The sequence below is a fragment of the Gavia stellata genome, chromosome 6 (assembly GCF_030936135.1).
Source record: "Gavia stellata isolate bGavSte3 chromosome 6, bGavSte3.hap2, whole genome shotgun sequence".
In the NCBI taxonomy this organism is placed as follows: Eukaryota; Metazoa; Chordata; class Aves; order Gaviiformes; family Gaviidae; genus Gavia; species Gavia stellata.
In genome coordinates, this window is record NC_082599.1 from 5,655,052 (window position 1) to 5,677,502 (window position 22,451).

The following is a 22,451-nucleotide window of genomic DNA, read 5'->3' on the forward strand; positions in this document are numbered from 1 at the left end:
GGGTACGACCTGAAGCAGAGTGTCTCGCTGAAGGTTTTATCAGGGCTCCATATCTGTGATGTCCATGGGGCTGAGAGTGCCCATTGCGCACTGCGAGCTCAGTCTTATTGGGGAGGGCAGGGGGAAATGGGAGTGATCAGTGATTAAGGGGTACAGCTGTGAACAAAAGGAAGAAACACATATGTTTATAAACCCAGAAGATGTGGGTTTGCAGCTTTACCCCATTTCCTACCTGATCGGTGATTCCAAATAAACAGCCAGAAGCATCACTGTAAGTGTCCTTGATCAGCGTGTGAGGTAGAACAGCAGTAGAGAAAAGCTCTGCAGGGCCACAGATCCTTCAAACACCTGGTCCTTAATGGGCTTTGGGATTTTTTTGAAAAGAAAAGAACAAACTGAGGAGGTGAAGCCCCCTTGGTTCCCAAACACCACATAGCCAGGACCATTTGTCTCCCCATGCTCACATACCCTGCTCCTGAAGCCCCCCCATTGCCCATGAACAGGGGTACTTGGCTGTTCAGCAGTTGACCTGACTGCCCACCCCTGCTGCAGGGATGTGGGGATGGACCTGAGGAGCTGCAGACGGCTGTTGGTTGAGGAGCGAAGAGCTCTCACGCAACATCCGGGACCATGCAGTAGTGGTGAAGTGTCACCATCTGGCTGGGTTGGAGGCAGATGGGGTCTTCTGGACAGATCTTTGTGTTTAAGAATTGGTAGTTACTTCAAATAAACCACAACCCCATCATTACCTCCATGCTCCTGCCACCACTTCATCCCATTTCTGCTTGAGGGTCCAGCCCAAAACCCATTGAATGCCCCCCCGCCCCATGCAGAATAAGGCAAGAGTCAAGCAGAGACTCAAATCAGCCGAATTGCCTGCATGATAGCTCCTGTTGTGTTCACGCTGGATACAATCAGCGCACATTATCCCTGGTTTAGCCTCTACTGCCACTGCTGGAAGCAACAATATTTGCATCACCTGGCTGCGGCATGCTCCTGCCAGCTCCCAAATTAACGAATTGCATGTGCTGCCCAATAAAACGCAGCGATTCCACCTATCAGCCATGACTGTAGGTCTAACGAGCATCATGCAATCAAACGGACAGCAGTGGAAATACAGTCAGATTAGGGAGATTAGGACAGTTCCCTACAAGTTACTTTCATTCCTGCTGCCACAATCCTTACCAGCACACATGAACGGAGCGCTCCTGCCAGGACTCGGAAACCAGCACGGGATTTTACAGATAACAGATCCCTCTGACATTTGGGCCTGTTGGAAACTGCTGCTGTTCTCCCCTTCTCATGGGGAGAGGTGGTTTTACTGTCTGCCTCTGATTTCTAAAGGAAAGCTTCTCACCCACATCCTCCCTTTCATGCCGCTTGCCGCTTTCTCTGTGGTGTCTGGTGGGCCATGTCCTGTTTCTGCTGCTCTTTTCACCAGAGCTCTTCCCTAGAGCGGGGCTCCAGCACTTCCTAATCTGCTCAGAGATGAGGTCCCTCGATAATGGCATGGACCACATCCCTTCTTTGGGAGAGAGAGGAGACCTTGCAGCATTGTCCGTCATGCTCTGGTCCATCCCACCTCCATTTCAGCTACTTTCCCACCTGGCTCCAGTAGTTTTGTCCCAACTCTCCTACGTGATGAGGGACGTTCTCTCTTCCCATGGATCTTGCCTACCTTTATTTAAGTGCACAACAGGCAGAGGAAACCTCTGTGTAGTCCATCTACACTCACTCTGACCCTGGATAGTGTGATTCTGCCCCCACATCTATCTTCGCTCCCTGTCCCCCACTTCTCTAGTGCTGGCCACAGCAGCCAGGTGAGGGCCAGTTTAGCTGAATAATCCAACTGAAATCTAATCCTGCAACACCAAAAACACAAATAATTTGTCCTCAGCCAACTCAGCGGGCTGATCCAACTTGCCCCACAAGAGCTGGTGCTGACACGAGCAAGGGGGCAGGAATGCTCTCAAGCCGCATGGTGCCAGCTCCCTGCATGGTACAGGGCAGTCCCGGGTATCCTTCGTTCATGCTTTTTATCCCACGACTCCTTAAAACAAAATGTTCAGAGCATCCTGGGAGCAGGGACCAAACTCAGGCTGTCCCTGAGTTGGAGTCAGGGATGCTCCAGCCTTGGCCTTCAAATGCATCTCGAGATACCATGCGCCCCACTGCAGAGGTGAGCTGAGAGAGAGCCCGTGTCACTGCAGGACAGCCCGTTCTGCCTCGGTGGCCTCTGCCACTCTTGAACTCTTTCAACCACTGGTTATTAATTCAATATCAGCCTTTGAGTTGTGGATATAATTCACATTTAATCCGGCAATGGTTTACAACATCACACAATATTGTGGTGGAGAGGAAAAATCAGTGTGTCCAGCAATGGTTACTGCAGCGTAACAAACTCCAGGTAGGACTAAATGAAACCCAGTTTTGCAGTTGGCCCAAGGATCACTAAATCCAGGCTATTTTGGATTCAAAAATAGGTGGGGGAGTGAGTGGACTGGAATTTGTTTAAAAGGACATTAACCTCTTTAGCCGCAGCCCATCCTCTCCACTGCCAGGCATGAAAAGCCCCAGGAAGACTGATAGCTTTAAGAAATTAAGCATGTCTATCTCCAACTTCATGTGTGTTGCATTCAAGTAAGACAAGAGGCAAACAGTGACAAGTAATTGGTCTCTTCCAGATCTTTTGACTTTTAATAGTCTAACAAATTGTTAGTAACATAGTTGGCATTTCAAAATATATATTATATTATTTCAATAATATTCCCTTAACTCTGTAGTTGTACTTGAAGAAAAATCACCCTTTGCCATAAATCCCATGTTGCTGTTCGAAACACTCTTGTCTGTTTGTGCTAGGTTACCTCTACAGTGCAACTGGGACCAGGCTAACATTTACAACTGTTTCTACTGCCACTTCCTCTGTGTTAAAAAATGACGGTTTTTTCTATAAAAACACAAACAAAGAAAGTTTTACTGCATTAAAAAAAAGCCCTACTGTCAGTTGAGCATATTTTCACTGTCATCAGCAAAAGACATTCTCTGAGGTCCCTTTGAGTGGGTCTCACTTTGGGTTAGAGGGAAACCTGCCGTTCGGCAGCTTCTTTCTCCTTCACAGGATGAGAGCCAGGCTTTGAATGCAGAGCGACCTGGCTGAGAGCCAGGCACACAGGCAGAGTAGTGTTCATGTATTTTTTATTATAATACAAAAGGAAAATCGAGTTACATAACATGGGCCTTTGTAGTGCAGCTTTCTTTTTTAATCTGTAACAGATAAGAGGAGAATTGTGTCACCATTTAAGACCTCATATGGTGAAAGATGGCTGACATCTGAAGTTGCAAGAAGTCACCTGGCATCTGGCCACTGATTTCAGTGGTGGGGTAAATTTTTTCTTGCACAGATGTTGGGTGTTTTGTCCAGATGTCTGACCGAACCCAACCCAAGAGCTGTACTTTGCTAAAAAGGAGTCCCTATCCTCTTGCTAAAAGCAGAATTAAAAAATTACACTAAATAAAGTGAACTGAAAACACAGCTGGATTGGTCGAACAAAAGGATTAATCTCAACAGCAGCATTAGGATGCTTCCAGCACGCAGAAGGGAGAAGGTCGATGGCTATTTCACATCAGGGGTCCTATGGGGCACCATGTGCTGCTCCAGAGAAGGCACTGGGGATTTGGCAGGACCCTGACATTGGCAGACTTCGCACGCTGAATTCCTTCTAGGTCTGTAACAAGGTTCATTGTGCCCTGAAAGAGCTGAGCTGTTAATCAGAGTCCTGGATATCGATGTACACGAAGAGGGTGGAGGAGGAGTACGGGTCTCCATTCTTGGTCAGAAGATGGATGTGGCGGTAACCTGGAAGCAGAGACACAGATGGAAAGTGGCCTTTAGTCCAGTTGGAAAAACATTCGCTAACATTTGCCAATACCCTGCAAAAACATCTCTCTGTCTCTGAGAGCATTTTTCTCCCGGTACCCCACAGAACATGTAGGTCTGAGATGCATGGCTTTGAGCATTGGTAACATAACGTGCCCAAGGCCACTGGGGACAAGGGGATCCGTTCCCCAGAGACAGTGTTAACAGCTGCCCAGTAAACCATTTATCATCTTGCCCATACCCCAGAGAGATGACCTGTTCTGACCTGAGGCATGATGGGTCTGGACCTCTCATCTAGGACACTGGAGCTTCCCAGAGGGCTCAGTGGTTGTGAGGAACAGGGAGCAGGGCCTTACCTTGCTTCAGACTAGTGAAGGGAAGGGTGTACTGCCCAATGAAGTCGTTCTTGGTCGACATGTCAAAGTCTTCCACCACAAACCGGACCAGGGCAAGTGCAGGGATCTCTATGTCAAATGTAAACTCTTCGTCCCATTTTGGGTTAAAGCCTGGGCAACATAGACAAAGACGGAGGTCAGAGCTGCTCACAAACAAGGAAGAACGTGAGAGATGCTCACAAGCAAGGATGGAGGTCAGAGATATTGGCAGATAAGGATGGAGGTCAGAGATGTTGGCAGATAAGGATGGAGGTCAGAGATGCTTACAAATGGATGGAGACTTTGCCTGACTGCCAACCTAATCTGACCCAGGCCAAAGGTCTCAGGAGGTACCGAGACCATTGGTCCCAGCTCTGACACTGATTTGCTACCTGGTATTAATAAATCCTTCCCCTTAGGCTGCTCACTGCAGACCTCAGCACTACGCTCCCAGAAGGCAGCGAGGAGCAGGAGGGAGGGGAACTCAGCTCTGCTCCACAGGCTCTCGCTGGCTGATACACAGACGTCTTTGGTTGCCATTGGACCAGCTGCAAATTTTTACAGCCCTAAACCAGGGGGGAGCAGAGAGGAGAGCTGTGCCTTTGCGTTGTGACAGCCTTCTGGGGCCTTAAGCCTCACTGAGTGCTCAAGGTACACCCATCTCTCACCACTCAGTTTCCCTGTCTGCAAGAAAGGTTAATGAGGAGTGTCTGATTACAAAAAGCATCATCAGGTCTGTGGAAAAAATGTTTTATGTCTCCCTGTATAAGGGCAGTGTCTGAGACAGCCAGGCTAGCCCCACTTCTGTTATGGATAAAGATATTGTGATCCGGACTCACAAAGCAAATAAAACTGAGCCCGTCACATCAGATGGGAGATGAAGAGCAAGCTCAGAGCTCTCTCTCCAGGTCATGGCAGGTGCTCTCTGCAGTTTCAATAAACCACTCCCCAGAAACAAACAGAAGGAGAGGACATCCTATTTGAAACCCTGCTGCCGTCGGCCCAGCCTGTGCAGAGTGGAAGCCCAAGGACAGCAAAAGGTCAGCTCAAGCCTGCTGGTCATGGAGGGTCTGTGGATGATTCGGCAGGAGGCAGGGATCTTTCAGCTGACCCTGAAGGTGCTGAGATGGGCACTGTGGACAATGCCATAGCAAAATACCTGTGCTGGGTTGGAGCACTTTATTTGGACTTTCATGGGATTAAATCAATGGGACTGTTCAGATAACACATATCTGCTCCTGACCCCCTTCATCCTTGGGAAAAAAACAGTGTTGCTGATTCCATGGCAGCAGAAATCATGAAAGTTGAGGGAAACTCATCAGCCCTAGGACAGTAGGTTTCACTGTACTGACATCTATGTGGGATTTTCAACCCACCTCAGAACAATAGTGAGATGCTTCGAGCTGCTGAACCAGCAGACTCCCACAGCCTTTTGAGCTCCATGGCTGCACTGCGGGACTGATCTGTGCCCACAGCCCATGCTTCAGACCCACCAGGCGAGCTGCTGAAGCATGGTCACCTATCTGAAACCTCAGCCCATGAAATGCAACCCCCTCTCTGCAGCTGCCCTTTTCCAAAGTTAATGTTTTCATGGTTTGATTCACTTTTCATTGGGCAACACTCCTTCCAGCATCACTCAAGCACCCCTCCAGCACCCCTGCAGCATCCCTCCAGCACTCCTCCAGCACCCCTCCAGCATCCCTCCAGCATCCCTCCAGCCTGCCAAGGGCTGGCCGTGGGGCTGGGTGTGCTGAGCAGCCCTGAGGAACACGCCTGGCAGGTCTGAAACATTCCCTACACAGCTTTCACTCGAGACATTTTAAAAAATCATTGTAGGTGATGGAAATGGCCGTGAGCTTTAGGAGCTGGGCCAGATTTACTCAAACAGGAAAGAGGAAAAGGGAAACATTGTTAGCTGGGAGGAAAATATGCATCGGCTTTCTAGCACTTGGCTCTTACTCCATGCAGAAAAGCAGAGTGTGTGTGTGTACATGTACAGGTGTGTTTGTCAGCAAGAGGGTGAGGGCTTGTTTTTCAGACTCCTACTGCCTCGTCACTCAAACAGGAGAGAGGGCTGAACTTGCTTTTTACGATCTCTAAAGGCCACAGTATTCAGACCCTCACTGCACAGAGGAAAATCACAGCCATGTTTGACTGATGAGAAATGGTCCACGGGAAGGTGAAATGTCTGTGAGATCTCTGAGGTCCGTGCTGGCTAAGGCTTGAGCCCAGCTCTTTGGAGACGGGGGCTTTTGGCTTTCACCTGTAACATTGCTGTGATGTGCATTAATTTAGCACACGTGTCACTTTGGCCGAGAGGACGAGCAGATGCAGTGTCCGTGCCTTGTGAGGAGGCTCTGAGCTACAGGAAATCTCCTTTTGCACAGACTACGTCACATATGAGAAGAGGCTGAGAGAGGTCGAGTTACTCAACCTGGAGAAGGCTAAGGGGGTTATTATTGCCATCCTCTGCTACCTCCTTATAGAGAAGATAGAGCCAGGCTCTTCTTACAGGTGCACAGCAAAACTTTGATGCATAATGGGCACAAACCGCAACAGCGGAATTTCTGGCTAAGAATAGTGCTATCTTATTTTATCATGAGGTCAGTCAAAGACTGAATCACTTGAGAGAGCCCAGAGAGTCTGGGGAATATCCATCTTTTGAGCCATTCAAAACTCATCTGGGCAATACCCTGAGCAACTTGAGTTAATTTTGAGGATGAACCTGCTTTGGGCAAGGGCTGGAACAGACACCTCCGAAGTCCCTTGCAACCTGCATCTTTTGTGAGTTTGTGACACTTTCAGGATAAAATCTGCCTCACAAGAAGCCTTCTCTGGGAAGATCTTTGTGGGGACCCATGCATCCCACGTCAAGTCCAACTGCATGGAGGTAAAGAGCACTTCCAAAGCTCTACCTTTGCAAATTTGGCAGCCAGCCTCAAAATAACTCATATGGCTGATGTTGTTTTACAGGGAATTTCTGTCTCTAAACATCTTAGAGAGACAAGAGAGGAAAGAACGCCTGAAAGTAATTCTCCATAGGGACATCAGTCTGTGGGGCTAGTTCATGCCACCGGCAGTCTATAACCAGGGTCCCTGCACTGAAGTAGGCCAACAGCATCTCATCTATCTGCTTAGCATGGCAGACTTGGGTGCACCTGGGCAGGTGCAGGACAGCAGTATGGGCAAGGAACACTCTGCTACATGAAACCACAGGGTTACTGCCCCAGGGGAGCACAGCGTGGAAGAAAATCCCTTACCATTGTTTTCAATGACTTTGGTCTGCTTCTTGTTGTTATCCTGTTGGATGCCATGGATCTCTACTGTTACCTTAGGATCAACGATGGAGTTTTTGCTTTTGTTCACCTTGGGCAGCTGCTGACCAGAGATGATCTGCGGAGGAAACAGAGGAAGAGGTCAGGGCATCATTAGGAGGCGGGGCTCCCTGGCAAACTTCCCTCTCCTTCTCCAGGAGTGCAGGACCTGTTGTGACAAGCTGGCGCTGGTCTTTCAGAGCCAGCGTTGTGACAGCCTTCAGAGGAAGTTGTCATGAGCCAAAGCACTTCATGAACATTGCTCCAGCCCCGCCAGCTGGCTAGGGGACAGGCGACTTTTCTAACTGTCCCCACAGTGATCAGATGATACTTGGAAACAACAGTGGTGACTGTTGACTGCATGTCTGCCTGTATGTTTCTGTAACGACAGTGAATATTGTCATCAACCTCTCCTATTGCCGACCATTAAACACATGAGTAAGTCCCTGGGGGATGAGAGCCCGTGCAGGACTGAAGCAGAGACCCCAGTGGTGGGAAACGAGTAGGGTTAGGATAACATTGCCCAGGTGGCACCAGGAGAAGAAGGTACAACCTACACACACCCCCTGAAGGTGGATACTACTGAGACATTTTCCAACTTCTATTCTTACTTTAAGGAGAAGCTTCTTCTTTGTCCCCCATGTTCCTTCTGTGATGGATTTTGGATTGAATTTGGTTTGCTCATCCCGGAGGAATTCCGGCTTTAAGACATACCCAGAAAACCCATTGTCCTGGAACCGACCCTGGTAGACATCCATTTCTGTGCCTGCTGTCTGGAAATTTAGGGCAACTGCAACATAAATAAAAAAATTCAGTCACTGTCAGGTAAATCAATGGGAGTCTTTTTATACCAATTCTGTTCACATGAAATTGCACTTCATGGACATAAACATTGGCTTTTCCATGCTTCAAAGAGCAGTGATAAACTCTGACCCTCACAGCCTGCTACCCCTGAGGATTTCTTGCATTCAGAGATGTTAGAGACAGGAGGAGCCACTACAGCCATCTCAGTTGTCTTCCTGCCTGCCACTGAGTCAAAAAGTGTCCTGCACTGAATTTCTGTTACCTGGTTGGGCAACTGCATCTTTTAGATAAACCTATTCATTTCTATGCTGAAGGAGTTATCTCCTGCAGTGAAGCCAGCAAATCCTTCTCAGACTATTTCTCTGGCTACTTAGCCTCATTGTAAAATCTCATTTCCAGCCCAGATATGCCTATTTCCATTTGCCATTCTGAGGGGCACTGATGCCTCTGTGGTTAGACTAGAGAGCTCCTCCCCGTCTGAACTCCTCATGCAGGAGTACAGAAGCTGTGATCAAATCATCTCTTTATTGTCCCCTGTCCAAAATAGATCAAGCCTCACTAGTGTCCTAACACCAGGCAGATTTCTTGTATTCTTTCCAATTTGTCGCTGCCTTTTTAAAAGCATTGATGTCAAATCTGGAAGCAGTCTCAGTGAACAGTCTCACTTAATACCACATAGGGAGCGCACGCTGACCCCAGCACCTCCTCAGTACTCCATTGATTTCTCAAGGGTGACGCTAACCTCTTTAGCAATTTCTAAGACAGCTCTAGGGCAGATGGCAATTTATCCTGGTCCTCAGTCCTACACAACCTGTAATACTTGAAGGCCAAGAGCATTTTAAGGCCCTCCCCTGTTTTTCCAGCTGCAAGCAAGACTTTAATAACTGCAGTATACTGGTTTTACTGGGAGCTGCAAATACTCAGGGCTTCTGAAAAATCTTATTTTGGGTGCCCAAATACTGAATTCAGGTCAGATAAGGCATGCAGGTCTGGCCTTAGTGTACCCTGAGGGACCCGAGGTTGCATCCCAGGGACTCTCCTGAGGCCAGACTCAATGCTGGGGAAACAGGTCAATGGGTGCTGCCTGTGCCCCTCACGGCGGCTGCAGGACACAGCGAGGTCATATGCTGCCAGGCACATCCAGCCCGTGCAGGTCTACACAGCTGGGGGCCAGGGAGCCCTGAATCTGCACCTTCTCTTGTCTGGCTGGGCCACATAGGCACAACTGGGACATCTTCAACATCCAGCATCACCAAGCCTGTCATCACCAGCCTGCTCACTTACCACTGCACCAGGTTTCCTGGATGAGAGCTACAATATAAATCACTTAGCAGGCTCTGGGACCCTGTTTTTATCAAATCTCTGAGACATCAATATACCGTCAGGGGCCTCAACACCCTGGGAGTAGGTATGATGCGCTGCTTTGACTACAGGGAACAGCTCAGGCCATGGCTTGGCCCTTATGGTTATGGCCTTGCTCTAGGGCTCAAGAGAACTGAGTTTGATTTCCACTTCTGCCAGAGATTTCAACACACTTTTCAGTAAGTGACTGTGGCTCCTGGCTCCATTCCCCTTTGTTAAATGGCAAGAACTCTGTTTCCAGTAAAATTGTAGGGATGTGCACATTAATGTGCAGGAAAAGTTCTCCTAACAGTTTTGAGGTGGGCCAGAAAATGGTCTATGAAAAGTCACAAGCATTGCCTGAAGAGCTGATCTCTCCCAGGGACCACTGAGCCCCTCTGCCTGCAAATGGTTTGAGATAGCACATCTACCTCGGCTGAAGACCTGCCACAGCCAGGTCATAGGCGACCCAGCCAGGTTGACCCTCTCCGACCTCCCAGTTGCACTCACCGATCTGGCAGCCGACGTTCCACAAGTCAATGGGGTTGTAGTTGGAAGAATCTGTCCTCCAGCCTGCAGGGTAGATCCGGCTCAGGTGCCTGATGTTGTGATGAATAAAACTGGTTGCTACAGAAAAAAAGAAGAAAATGGCCCTTTCAGTGATGGAGGCTACTTTTATCTCATCTCAATGCCGCTGTATATACTGCTCCTTTGCCTAGCGAGTCTGGTTGAGTGCAAACTACCTGTATAAAATGCCCTTCTTGATAACAGCATCTATGACATTAAGTTATTCCCACTGTTTCTCAGTGACATGCACGGCCAAAGAGATCATAACTCATGTCTTTCGGGATGCCTTTTCCTCATGCTTAACCACCACTAGCTGTCCCTTTATGGGGGACTGGGACAGAGGATGGCCTTTTGCCAGGGCAGAACATACATACCAGACTCCTGGGCTAGTTTCAGAGCTTTGCTCTCCGTGAATGATGACATCTCATAGAAAGCCCGAGGATGGCTGGGGTCCTCAAAGCCATTGAAATGGACACTTTTGCAGTAGACAACTGTGTCTGACAGCTCCTTGGCCAGCTTCAAGGTGTCACTCTAAAAGCAGGAGAGCAAGAGGTTTGTGGGGATTTTCTGCAGTCATACTTAAAAGTATTAATCATGTTTTGTCTAGGACCCGTGGGGCTTCTCTTCTCCACTACTTTCACATGAAAAGGATGCACACTATCAACACACTGTGGCACCCCTATGCAGAGAGAGGGTGGAAAAGGAGCAGCTGCCCTTGCCATGTCTCTTGCCCTACATGGAGAGTGCTAATCCCTCCTCTCAGAGCATCACTGCCCTCTCCAGCCCATCCTGGCCTGTCCAATGATATCACTAACTTCCCAAGTGTTACTACCAAGCATATTTTGTCTCATCTGGGCCATCCCTCCTTCTGCATTTATTTGCATGTTAATATGTGAATGAGTATTTCAGCTTGGCTATCACAACTCACAAGTGATTAGGGCTACAAGCACAGGAACAACCCAATCAGCCTGTATTGGTGATCTAAGAGAGGATTTCACACAACAGATGCTTTGCGGTCCCAGCACCCTTGTTGCATGATGTTCTCCAGATGGACTCTCTCTTTGTTGGTGGGATACCCTTTCTGCTGCTCTCTGCATGATCACTTGTATTTCAGCATCAAATCAACTGGCTGTCTCCAGTTGCTAAACTTTACAACAGAGCCTTGGCAACGAGTTTACATACTGTCCTGGTCCCAAACATGCAAACCTGGAAATAAGGGCAAGGGAAGGATGTTTTGGCTTCCACAGAGCTTGGGGTTTTTTTCCCTTGAACTAGGAAGTTCTCACAATGCTTTGATGCCTCCTACTCCACAGCCACATTCATTGGTGCAAGGGCGAAATGAGAGCCTCCAGCTCCCATCAGAGGCAAGAAAAGAAAATGAGAGACTTCAAAATTATACACATTATTGACTACAGTTCAGAGAAGAAAATAAGAGCCTCAAAGAGTGAGCAAATCAGCAAGGGGAAGCATAAATCAGACCAAATCCAGAGCCAACATCAATCAGCTTTGCCATCAGTGGGACTGAATGTATTTATATCACCTATGAGCCTGGTCTGCAAGAGATAAGGCTTTCACAATGACCTGCAGTCTGGAAAAATGTGTGTCCTTACAAGAGGGAGCAAAACACTGGTGTAAAGGCCAACCTTTTCCTCCCAGAAATAGTCATCCCAATTGCGTTGGTAACCAGCCACCTCTTCCCATAGATCTGTAGCTCTTCCATCCCTCCTATGAGAGGACCCTCATGGTCCCATGACAAATAGATTTTTGCAAATCAGACAGAGATAGATTGAACATGTGCCCTTCCACTGCTTCCATAAATGCTACATGGTCTGTTCCAGCTGCAGAGTCCTCCAGCCTCATTTTAAGGAAAGAAGCCAACCTTCATGCATGGCTGGCTCTGCAAGATCTCTGTTTGTGCTTGGGACAGAGATCATTAAGCAGAGCAAGGACCAGGACCCTTAGCTCCAGCGATTTCAATAATTCACCCTTATATAACCCCAAGTGAGTAGCTGAAACCACACTGAAAACTGTCTTAGATGGGAACATATTAGAAGTATATTTCAATTGCTTTTCTTTCTTTTTTTTTTTTAGGTATGGTACAAAATCCACCTAGAAAGTGGTTTCCCAGCATGAGTCATGGGATAGGTTAACAAGGCGGGATTTCCTGATGCAGGACTTCAGAGCCTTCTGCAACAGGCAAAGATCTTGTTTATAGCTTTTCTGCCTCTCCAGGTCTGCCCCTTTTCAGGACTCAGTTACCTCTTTTACTTACCTTCCCCTTCTGCTGTATCTCAGTCTTTACAGATTCATCTTCAATTTCAGCTGCTTCATCTTCGTCAGAGACATCCTCAGCCTCCAGGTTGTTGTTCCCATTTGTTCCGGTGGGGTCCTCCTGCCTGCTCAGCTTCTTGCCTTTCACAAGGATCTTCCCTTTCAATTGCTGCACAAGGAAAAGTGGACAAAATAGCTGGTGATAGAAAAGGTTCTGGCCCGCCCTGAAGGAGCAAGGATATAACAGCTCTTCAGCTGCACCCAGGCCCAGGGTCTTTTAGAGTTGCATCAGTCACTGGTTATTATCCATAGATACAGGTAAAAATAAGTGGTTTTCCACTGAGGCCTTGCCCTGCCTCTGGCCAGCCTCTGAGACCACAAGCCATGAGTTTGAAAACCCCAGATAGCCCACTGATTCCCCTCTGATACAGAGCTGTCTATTCCCTCAACTAGACAACTTAAACTCTTATGCTGTTAGAGGCAATAAAAATATACTATTTTTTCAAAACTGAATGTGGCTCAGCAAACAAGGCCAGGCCTGAGGTCAGGGCTCATGGGAGCTATTCGCAGCACTGTTTCTGCCCCTCTGTGTGGCCCTGTTATTTAATCATCTACCCCAGTCTCTGCAATGTATGGTTATAAACACACACGCAACTTCGGAAACAGTATGAGATCCATGCAGGGACTGAAGCAGAGTGGTCCTCTGCTCCACTAGACATTTTAATGGGGAGAGAGGTCCATTAAGTTCTGGATAGGTGACTTGTGCATAGCAGACATGGGATTTTAATATGTAAAGGATCCTGCAGGTGAAACCTTAGGGTGTTGACAGCCTAAGGAAGAATTCCCAGACCCTTCCCAAAGATACCTCCTCTTCTGAAAAGAGCTTCTCCTGCGACTGCTACCACGGTACAACACTAATCATAACCAGCAGTATGTGCCAACATAACACAGCTGGCTGCTGAGTTAATCCAAGGAGCACAATTCTTGTGCTGAATCAACTCTCTCCAGCCTCTTTCAAAGTCCGCATAAAACGTCAGGTGAAGGAACACACCACCAGCACATGGTTGCTTGCAGACCACCACACCACTGATGTATCTCTTGTGCAAGATCTGACTGCGGGAGGAAGGCTGAAGCCTGGAGAGGGCTGACTCTGAACCCAAACAGGCAGCAGGTGACAGGGAGCAGTACTGAGAAGGATGACTGCCTGGTGCAATCTCCAAGTGAGCAGATTATGCTACAAAATCAGTTAATTCAGCCCAGGAGCATCCCTAGATCCTGCAGCTTCCAGTGAAGTCAGTGGGAGATTTGCTGTCACATGGATGTGTTCGGTATTCCTGGCTTTGGAGGGTGCTAGTTATTCCAGAAATATGCAATCTCAGAATTAGCCAGTACAACCCCTCACTCTGCGTAGCATGTCTCCACCTCTCTCAGTGACACCCTGTATTTGGCTTTTCCACAACAGCAAAAGCAATGTTCTCATATGGCAGGACTGTGGAAAACCAAGGATATTTTATAAAGCAACACAGGCATTTTCAAAGAACACTGTTCTCCCTTTGTGGGTGCAAGCAAATTGCATCACGTCTTTTCAGAGACCAGTCCAACTCCTCACCACCCAGCTAAGCCACAGATGAAGCCTAGTTTGAGCTGAAATTTGACACTGGCACCCGAGGCAGCAGCCAAGAGCATTTTTCTTCAGCCACCACAAATGATGTTTACACCGGGGCTCTTCCCCTGTCACTCAAAAACTACACAAAAGTAGCTGGCAGGAATGTACCAGTTACTGGGAATAAAAGGCCCAAAGGAGCAGTCAGAGCATAGCAGTATCCTCCTCCCCATCCCCAGGCCATCCTCCCAGCCCCTCAGCCCTCTTCCAGGCAGAGTTGTGACCTGCTTCTTCACATCCATGGCTGGGAGATGAGTCGGCTCATCTTCAGAGTCTCACTTCAGTCTGCTGCTCACATGTCTCTAACCACCCTCCTGCCCTCAATATCCAGCTCTTCCTTGTCCTTCCACAACACCACTGGTAGAAGGTGAAATCCAACTCTGTGTGAGTTTTTATGCTCCTGTCAATACTTTGAATAGACAAGCCTGGAGGGATTGCACTGGGGACAGCGGGGAGGGGAGCAGAGAAGTCTCTCTTGTCTTTCGCAGGCTGCAGATAGCATCCTGCTATATAATATATTATTATCTGCCTCTGCTTTCTAACATCCCATAAGAAACCTTACCACCTCATCTCACAGTTCAACAGTAGAGAACTAGGGATAAGGTATTTGGGGCAGGTTGCTTGCTTCTTAATTACCGGTAAGGCTACTAGCCCTTTGTAAGCTTGTCCAGTTCAGGACAGCCTGTCCAGCAAGTGAGAGGTGTAATTTCTGGCACAGACACATCCTAGATGGCTGAATAACATCAGCAGTGAAGGCACAGCAACATGGCCTCCTCCTTGTCTCCTCACCTCACCCCATACCAGGGCTGCCAACAGTGGGTCCTTGGTGCTGCTGTTATCCTGTCTAGACTGTGGTTACTCTGGGAAACATCAGATATGCTGCAGATGCTCCCCGTGGGCACAGGGACGCTGCTCAGCCCAGACTGTGTTATAGAAGGCTCTCCGTAGGGCAATTATGGTGGTCACCTTTTGGCCTTGAAATCTAAGAGGTTGGCTCCCTTCTGGAGTCCTGTTGCTTTGCGGAGGTTTAGCATCCCCCTGTGCAGGTGACTTCCACCGTGCCTACAAGGCAGAGCGGTCCATGTGCCACCTAACTCCAGAGGAGATACATTAGTTTATAGGTCCAAAATGAGGGGTGAGATTCACCCCAAAACAGAGCATTTTCCTCTCCATTTCCTGCAGAAGGTGCTGTTCTATAGTAGCATTGCACTGAATCCACCCTGCAGAAGCTGCCAGTCCCAAACATTGTCTTCCTTTGTTTAATATGGGTGCTAGGAAGCAAAGTCCAAAATTTGAGTACTTATCTTCTTTAACAAGGTTTTAAATAAGCTGATACACACAGACACAAACACACACATGCACTTGTTCCATCTCTCTTGGTCCCCCTTCATGTGATATTAAGTATTTCTAGCCTGAGGCAAAAGACTCTCAACTCATCAGTTCAGCTCTGTTGAGCAGATCCCTTGTGTTAGGAAGAAGCATTAGCTGAAATACTCAGTAAATATTCTCCAAGTAGACCATAAAGCTATTCCAACTGCCTATGGCAAGCCCAAGGTTGAATACAACCTAAGAAAATGGGAAAGGCTACAAGGACACTGGACTCTACTGAGAACATATAATGGAGTGGCTGCTGGAATGGATGCAACTCTTTCCCTTCCTCACATGCCCTGTAAATTGCACTGCCTTAGTTCTCCACGAGTGGAACTCCCCTGCTCTCCCACCTTTTCTACTGCATGCTGAACAAGCTCAGCTCTGCAAATGAAATGGTTCTGACACACGGCTTTGCTGCCTTTGAGAGTCTGTGAACTGGGACACAGCAACCATCTTAAATGAAAGCACTGTTGATTTTATCGGAAGGAGCAAAGCTGTAAAGAGCAGAGGATTTTAAAACATCTGCATACACATGTTTATCCTACCTGAAAGTTTCTTGCCCCTCTTAGCAACCTGAAAGCCATGACAAGGTCTGATTTCCAGTTTTCATCTCAGTGGGAGTGAAAGATTTGTAAAGTGACCCACCTCATCAAATTTTCTGTGCCTTCAACACCTCCTTTAGAGTCAACAGAGAGAACTAAACACTCCCAGGGTGTGATTCTTCTTGTATATTTAAACAAACACTTACGAGGAGGTGGACCACGCCTCCAAGTCCCCTGGTTGTATTAACTAGTTCTCAAAAGGAGCCCAAAATGAAATGCTCACATACATGAATATAAAGGGTCTGAGCACTGCCACCTTACATGCCGCTCTCAGGATGAAGATATCCATCTTCCCAGACTTCTGAGAAGCTGTGAGGATTAACATGTTCACATTCGTAAGATGTGCAGACTAGATGCACTAACTGATATCACATCTCCATCTGTGTATGTCTTTCACCCTAGTTGTAAACTGAAGTGTTGCAGGGTTTAACAATGAGTGGCACCAGTGGATGAAGAGAGTCTCCAGAAAAGTGGAAGAAACACATTATCAAAGGAGGTTTTGAAGGATTTGAGGGAAACTCAGCTCAAGAACTTCAGCCAAGAAGATGCACTGCAGACAAGGCTGACACAAGCTGGGCTAACCTTGGAGAAAGGCATAGATGTGGAGTTAGGCATAAGGCAGAGGGACTTGGAGCCACATTCATGCTGAGTGTATGATGCAGAAGTAACCCTCCCGGGCAGACGGCTCCCAATCTGCACTGCTGGCTTAAGAGACCTGTGACTGAACCTGGTCTGGGCTTAGCTGAGACAAATCTAGAGGCGTTTGCTGCCTTGACATGAGCACAGGGCAGAGTATGCGCTGAGCCCTGCTTTGCCACCGCTATACTGGAAGTGGTTCCTGAGCTGCGTGGCTCAGAGCAATGTCAAATGGGGGGACTGGACGCAGCAATGGATGGGACTGATGGGACAGCTGGTGGGACAGTGGAGGTGTGGGATGGCAGAGGCCTCTGCCACTGCACTGGGGCTCCCAACTGAGGGGCTCATGGTCCTAAGGGTCACCTACCAAGACAGGTCTGTTAAACCCAAAGCCACTGTAGTTGTAAACAAGGAAGTCCAGTAACAAAGAGCTGGAGGGGTTTCAGATATGCCTGACATGCTGAATAGTTGCATGCACTGTTGGCAGCTGTTTTAGTCTTGCTCCAAGGGCTGGTTTTTTGCAGCATTTCTCGCTGGGATGCAGGGAGAGGGAGAAGGGGCCCTGGCAGATCCCTGTGCAGATCAGTGTTGGGGCAGAAGGGCCTGCAACAAGTAATTGGCAGCAGAGACTGGAGCAGCTCTTCCCTACAACCCTGGCACTGCCTGGAGCTTTTGTGTGGCTTTTGGCCTTTCATCCTATAGACCTTTAATTTACTACTGGAACCTAAAGACAGCAGCTTGAGGGAGATATTTAGATGTTCTGTTTAGCCCAACACTGTTCCTGAATGAAGCCTAATAAATCAGATGCCTGCCCTGGGCTGCAGCATGAATTGTTAGCGTGAATCTAAACTGTGTTGATCTTCCTTTAGTTACTGACACTGCCCTGCTAACATGATCTGCAGCAACGCTTCGCCTGTTTTTATTTACAGCCTTTCAGCCGTCTCTCCAGTGACCGATCCCACCCTTTTTCTAATATAAAAAATAGTATGTAGTCCCAGGCTTCCCCATGCCAGCTTCACAAGGAAGTGCAAAATCCAAGAGGTTTCTGGTTTGCTTGTTTTTTTTTTTCCTTAATGTTTCAGCTTCAATGTATTTTCCACCAAAAAAAATCAGCAGTTCAGCCCTTTGCACTCCCCCAGTTCACATAGCAGGAAGGCAGAGGAAAAGTACCAGAAGGAAAAGGTTTTGCTACATTGGCAATTTTTCTCCCTTTAAGCTAAATGGATCAGTCCCTCCAATGGAGCATATCAGCCCAAATGCATTCACTATGGTAGATATGGGCCCTTTAGTTCCAGCTGGGGCCACGTGTCCATCTGGGCAATCAGAGCAGGAGGTTAGACGAGCACAGGAATGGGAAAAACATCTTTGGGAAGCTGGTGCCATTCCCTTACACACACATCACATATTTCTTTCCCTGGTGTTTCTCCTTTCTTCATGTCATTCCCCTGGTCACAAGGCAGTGTTTTGAAAAGCCATCAGCAGCTTTCCTGGATCCTGCACTGAGGATAAATAGCAAGCCAGGAGGTGACACTGAAGACACTGATTTTGCTAACTCAGTAACAGCCTGCAGAGACCTGTCTCCATGCTGGGTGTATCCTCACCCAGGGAGACTCACTTCCTAAATGGAGGCAACTTGTCTGTGCCAGTGCAAAGGTCCTGCTGAAGCAGCAGCATTAAAAATTATGATTCATCCTGATTTATTGCACTGGTGCCTAGTGACCAACCCAGATCAGCTTCCCTCTGTGCTAGGCATTGTATCAAGTGAGGCATGACACTCCCAAACAAAAGGGGGAAGTCAGAAAGGGAACAGAGAAAAAGGGAGAGGGAGAACAAATACAGAAGATATTTTGGGTGGATAGTTTTCCTCTCCATTCTGCCCTGCTGCCTGCCAGATTTATCCTACCCACAAAATCCTTCCAGCTCTGGCAAGGCATTCTCGTCCAACTTTTGTCAAATGATTTCTTTAGCAAAGAAATACAATTTAAAGAGAACTGCAGCTATCCACACAAAAGTCTGTTTCTGCAAAGTGCTTAACAGAAAAGAAGGAAAAAAACCACAAACCGAAAGGGTGGAAACAGATGACTTTCATTTTGGCTTCTGTTTTGGAAACTTTTTTTTTTTTTTTCATATCAACATTCCATTTCCAATTTTTTCTAATTGTCAGCTAAGGATTTTATAGTGGTGGTACACTGTTGAGCGCTGTATATCTCCTTCCCCCTGCAGGGTCCAATCTCATCTCTCAACTTCACAGCTGCCCTGATTCATGGGAATCAAAGGGGCACCTCTATGCAGCATCCTGCCTCCCCTTGTCCTCCATGGACATCCCCATGGGAAGACCATCCCCACCACCCCAGGCCATTCTCAGTGTGAGGACAGTTCATGCTTGATACAGTTTTAGGCTACCAGTACTGGTTTTCCCCTTGAGTTTTGAGGTGTAAGCAAACACAGCGATCCTTCCAGCCCTCATCGCTTCCTGATCAGCAGGGTGGGTCGCCACAGTAGAGCACCCAAGGCATTAAAGGAGGAGGGGAGCGTATGCTACATCCTTCAGCACAGAGCAAAACATCTCACCTATCATGAAATTGAGCAGTGTCCAGTCTTGCTGGATTAAAAACACAGAGACACCTTGTAGTCACTTCTTGCGGTGCTAATCTTCCCTGCATGTGCAACGACCTAACTCTGCTTCAGAGGATTAGCCTGAAGGTGGTCATATTCAGCTTTGAGGTGTGGGGAGCAGAAACAAGACAGACCCTCAGAATTCAGCTCCCCCTGGGACAAGCCAGAATAGCAGTCTCCTCATGGGGTGAAGGACATTCCCTGGACTTGGTAAATGGACCAGAAATGTCCTCAGTCCTGCAGGGATATCTCTTCTGAGACCTTAAACAACAAACAAGGAGCAACAGGCCATTTTGTGCTTGATATGCACAGACTACTTTTAGATACTCCTATTTCTTATCCCACCACTGCCCACAGACAATCTCTGACCTTAGCAAGTGCAGTTCCCACCAGTCCTCAGGCATATTGTCCACTACTTGGCATCGAGCAAGAAGACAGACCTCTCTCTTGTCCCACCTTCAGAAGGCAGAAAGTGCTAGAGTGGCCTTGCTTACCTCTGGGGAGGGGAACTGGGATTTGTTTCCATCAACTGGGGCAACCAAGAGCATGTCCTGCAGGATCGTCGTCATGTGCTGAGCCATGACCTTCTGCTGGTCGACGCTGCAGTGGTTCTCCAGAGAGATGATGACAGGGTATGGTGAGGTCTAGAACAAAACAGCGACATATATCAGTGAACTCTGCAGTTTCACCAGTCTATAGCAATTGATATAACCCCCAGGGCTGTTTTCTCTGGAAATGAGTGTGTCAACAGTAGGGTCTAGTATTCTGCTAAAATGAGCGTTAGTTAAAAACGGACAAATTTAACTGTGCAGTAGCTACTCAGGTCTCTGCCGATGCCTTCCAGAGATGAAGTTCCAATGGACAGGGCACCAGGCTGGCTCAGGATGCCTCCCACAGACTTGCTGTGGCACTTTGATGAGGCTCCCTGTGCTTCTATTCTCCACTTGCACTGTGGGTCAGAGCATCTTCCTACCTCAGAGGAAGGACTGAGAAGGGAGGCTTTGAAATCACTGGGTTTTCTCAAATCCTTAGGTGACATGAATCTTTCCTCCATCCGTGCATAGGCCTGATCTGGTTCCCTGTGGCCTCCCAGTCATTTTGTGTGCTGAAGGCATTGTCATTGTCACTGCTTTATAGCCCCAAAGGAAACTTGATACTAGCTCTCAAGCACACACAGAAGGAAAATCGCAGCAAGCCCAGTGAGTCTGGACAGACCCAAGGTTTTTTAAAGGCTACTGGCCCAGCACTGCCATACAAGACTCCAGACCTGCTCATTCCTTTTAAAGCAGAGTAAAAGCAGTCCTTCGCATGAGTCCCTCCAAAACACATGCACATGGGTTCCTCTAGACTAGGAATGGACCCTGAGACATCAAAGCCACACAAATCATGGGCCTGTTTGCATTTCCCACCAGGTATGCTCAAGATACTGGACATTATTTGCATTTCAGTGAGGTCCAGGATGCAGCTGTGCTGGTATAGATTCAAACTCATCCTCAGATAGTGCTCTGCCTATCCAGCAACTCCCAGGAATGGATCTCTGCAGAAAGCAGAACAGGGATGCCCAGACACATCTTGTACCCAGGAGAAATGCTAAGGTGAAGTCTTCATTCTTTATGCTCTCTGCTTAGAGGGACAGAGACCTACTATCAGTCTTGGACTGTGCATTATGGGAAATCTTAGAGGGTCCCTTGTCCTTACTTTGAAAGCATAGTTCTTGATGGCCTTAATGACATCACTGAAGAGGATCTTGGAGGTGAGAGTGTAGCCATGATAAATGACAGGCTCCGAGTTAGGGCCGTCCCAGCAATCCAGTTCCACACAGCGGCAGCCTTTGGTGAGGGCTCTGGAAACAAAGAAGGGACCTGGTTGGGTTCTAAACCTTCTGCTCCATCTCAAAATGATGGTGCATCAAGCACAGGTATTGCCTGGGAAGGTTGACGGGAAGTTTAGGGAGCAAGGGAGAAAAGAGGAACTTGGAAAAACAGGAAGGCAGACAGAGAAAGGATGGGATCATGAGAGCTCAGAGTCAGCAAAGAGAGCTCAAGGTTGAACAAGGAAAGCACAGTGGGATCTGAGAAAGGAGGCAGTGAAAATTGAAGGTAAGAATTATCCAAAGAAGAAGACATAGTGAGTGCCAGATGAGAAAGGACACTCATTACTGTGCCCCAAGTCTTTCCCCAAAGATGGTGAAGAGAAGAGAAAATTAAGAGTGGCTGCACTGGAAGAATGATAGTAAGAGAGTCAGCCTTAGATGCCAGCTCATGAAGCCTGGATGATGTGACTTCTTCATCTAGATCTGATAAGACAAGAGAGATGAGTTCTCAGAGCTGTCAGGGAGGGAGCTGTGGGAACTCCACCATAGCTGGGAAGACTGCTGAGGGCCAGTTTCCCAAACTGAGTCTACAGACCGAATTTCCACTTGAAACTCCCACCTCTACATATCCATACTTTCATTTTAATTTACTTTCATATGTATGTTCCTCCTGTACAGACTTATCTGTCTAGGAGGTGATCTTGTCTCTTTCACAGTAATTCCCTATACATTTCAGATAACACAACTCTTCCATTGCCGTAAGAATCATGGGTTTGGTTTTTTTAATAACCAAAACATAATTCTGTAATTTTAAGATACTGGAAAAGGAATTCAAACAGCTACTGAAAAGCAACTTCTGCCAGATTTCACTCTCTACTCTTTTGAGTTTGTGACTCCAGACAGCCATTGTTCCCCAAGAATCAGATAAGTAATAAACAAAGACAGAATTGCAGTCATTGCCTTGCTTATAAGGAAATATTGTCTCACTTGATAAAAGTACAGGTCACAGCAGAAGGAATGTAAGGTTGTCATGTGAGTTAGTAAAGGCCACTGCAGATATCTGGCCGTGAAACATCAGACAGCAGTCATTGTTAAAGGCAGAAATAGGCAACACCTAATGTTCTGTCCAGGGACGCTGTGGGAACATCTAAGCTGCTAAAGAGGGACCAGGCATAAGTTTCCTCATCACTCACACACTGCTT

At 47.6% G+C, this 22,451-nt stretch overlaps 1 protein-coding gene across 1 annotated transcript in view; it reads right to left on the reverse strand.

Moving 5' to 3' along the window:
* Window positions 1-3,633: 3,633 nt before the first annotated feature.
* The window catches only part of PLCD1 (phospholipase C delta 1), a 46,513-nt gene continuing 27,695 nt past the window's right edge, over window positions 3,634-22,451 (reverse strand). The window contains exons 7-15 of the mRNA XM_009807665.2: window positions 21,135-21,279; window positions 19,931-20,080; window positions 12,550-12,717; window positions 10,652-10,808; window positions 10,221-10,337; window positions 8,177-8,355; window positions 7,512-7,644; window positions 4,234-4,383; window positions 3,634-3,856 (exon numbers count right to left, since the gene is read on the reverse strand). Coding sequence (XP_009805967.2) covers window positions 3,765-3,856; window positions 4,234-4,383; window positions 7,512-7,644; window positions 8,177-8,355; window positions 10,221-10,337; window positions 10,652-10,808; window positions 12,550-12,717; window positions 19,931-20,080; window positions 21,135-21,279 — 1,291 coding nt within the window. The 3' untranslated portion in view covers window positions 3,634-3,764. The remainder of the gene's footprint in view (window positions 3,857-4,233; window positions 4,384-7,511; window positions 7,645-8,176; window positions 8,356-10,220; window positions 10,338-10,651; window positions 10,809-12,549; window positions 12,718-19,930; window positions 20,081-21,134; window positions 21,280-22,451) is intronic.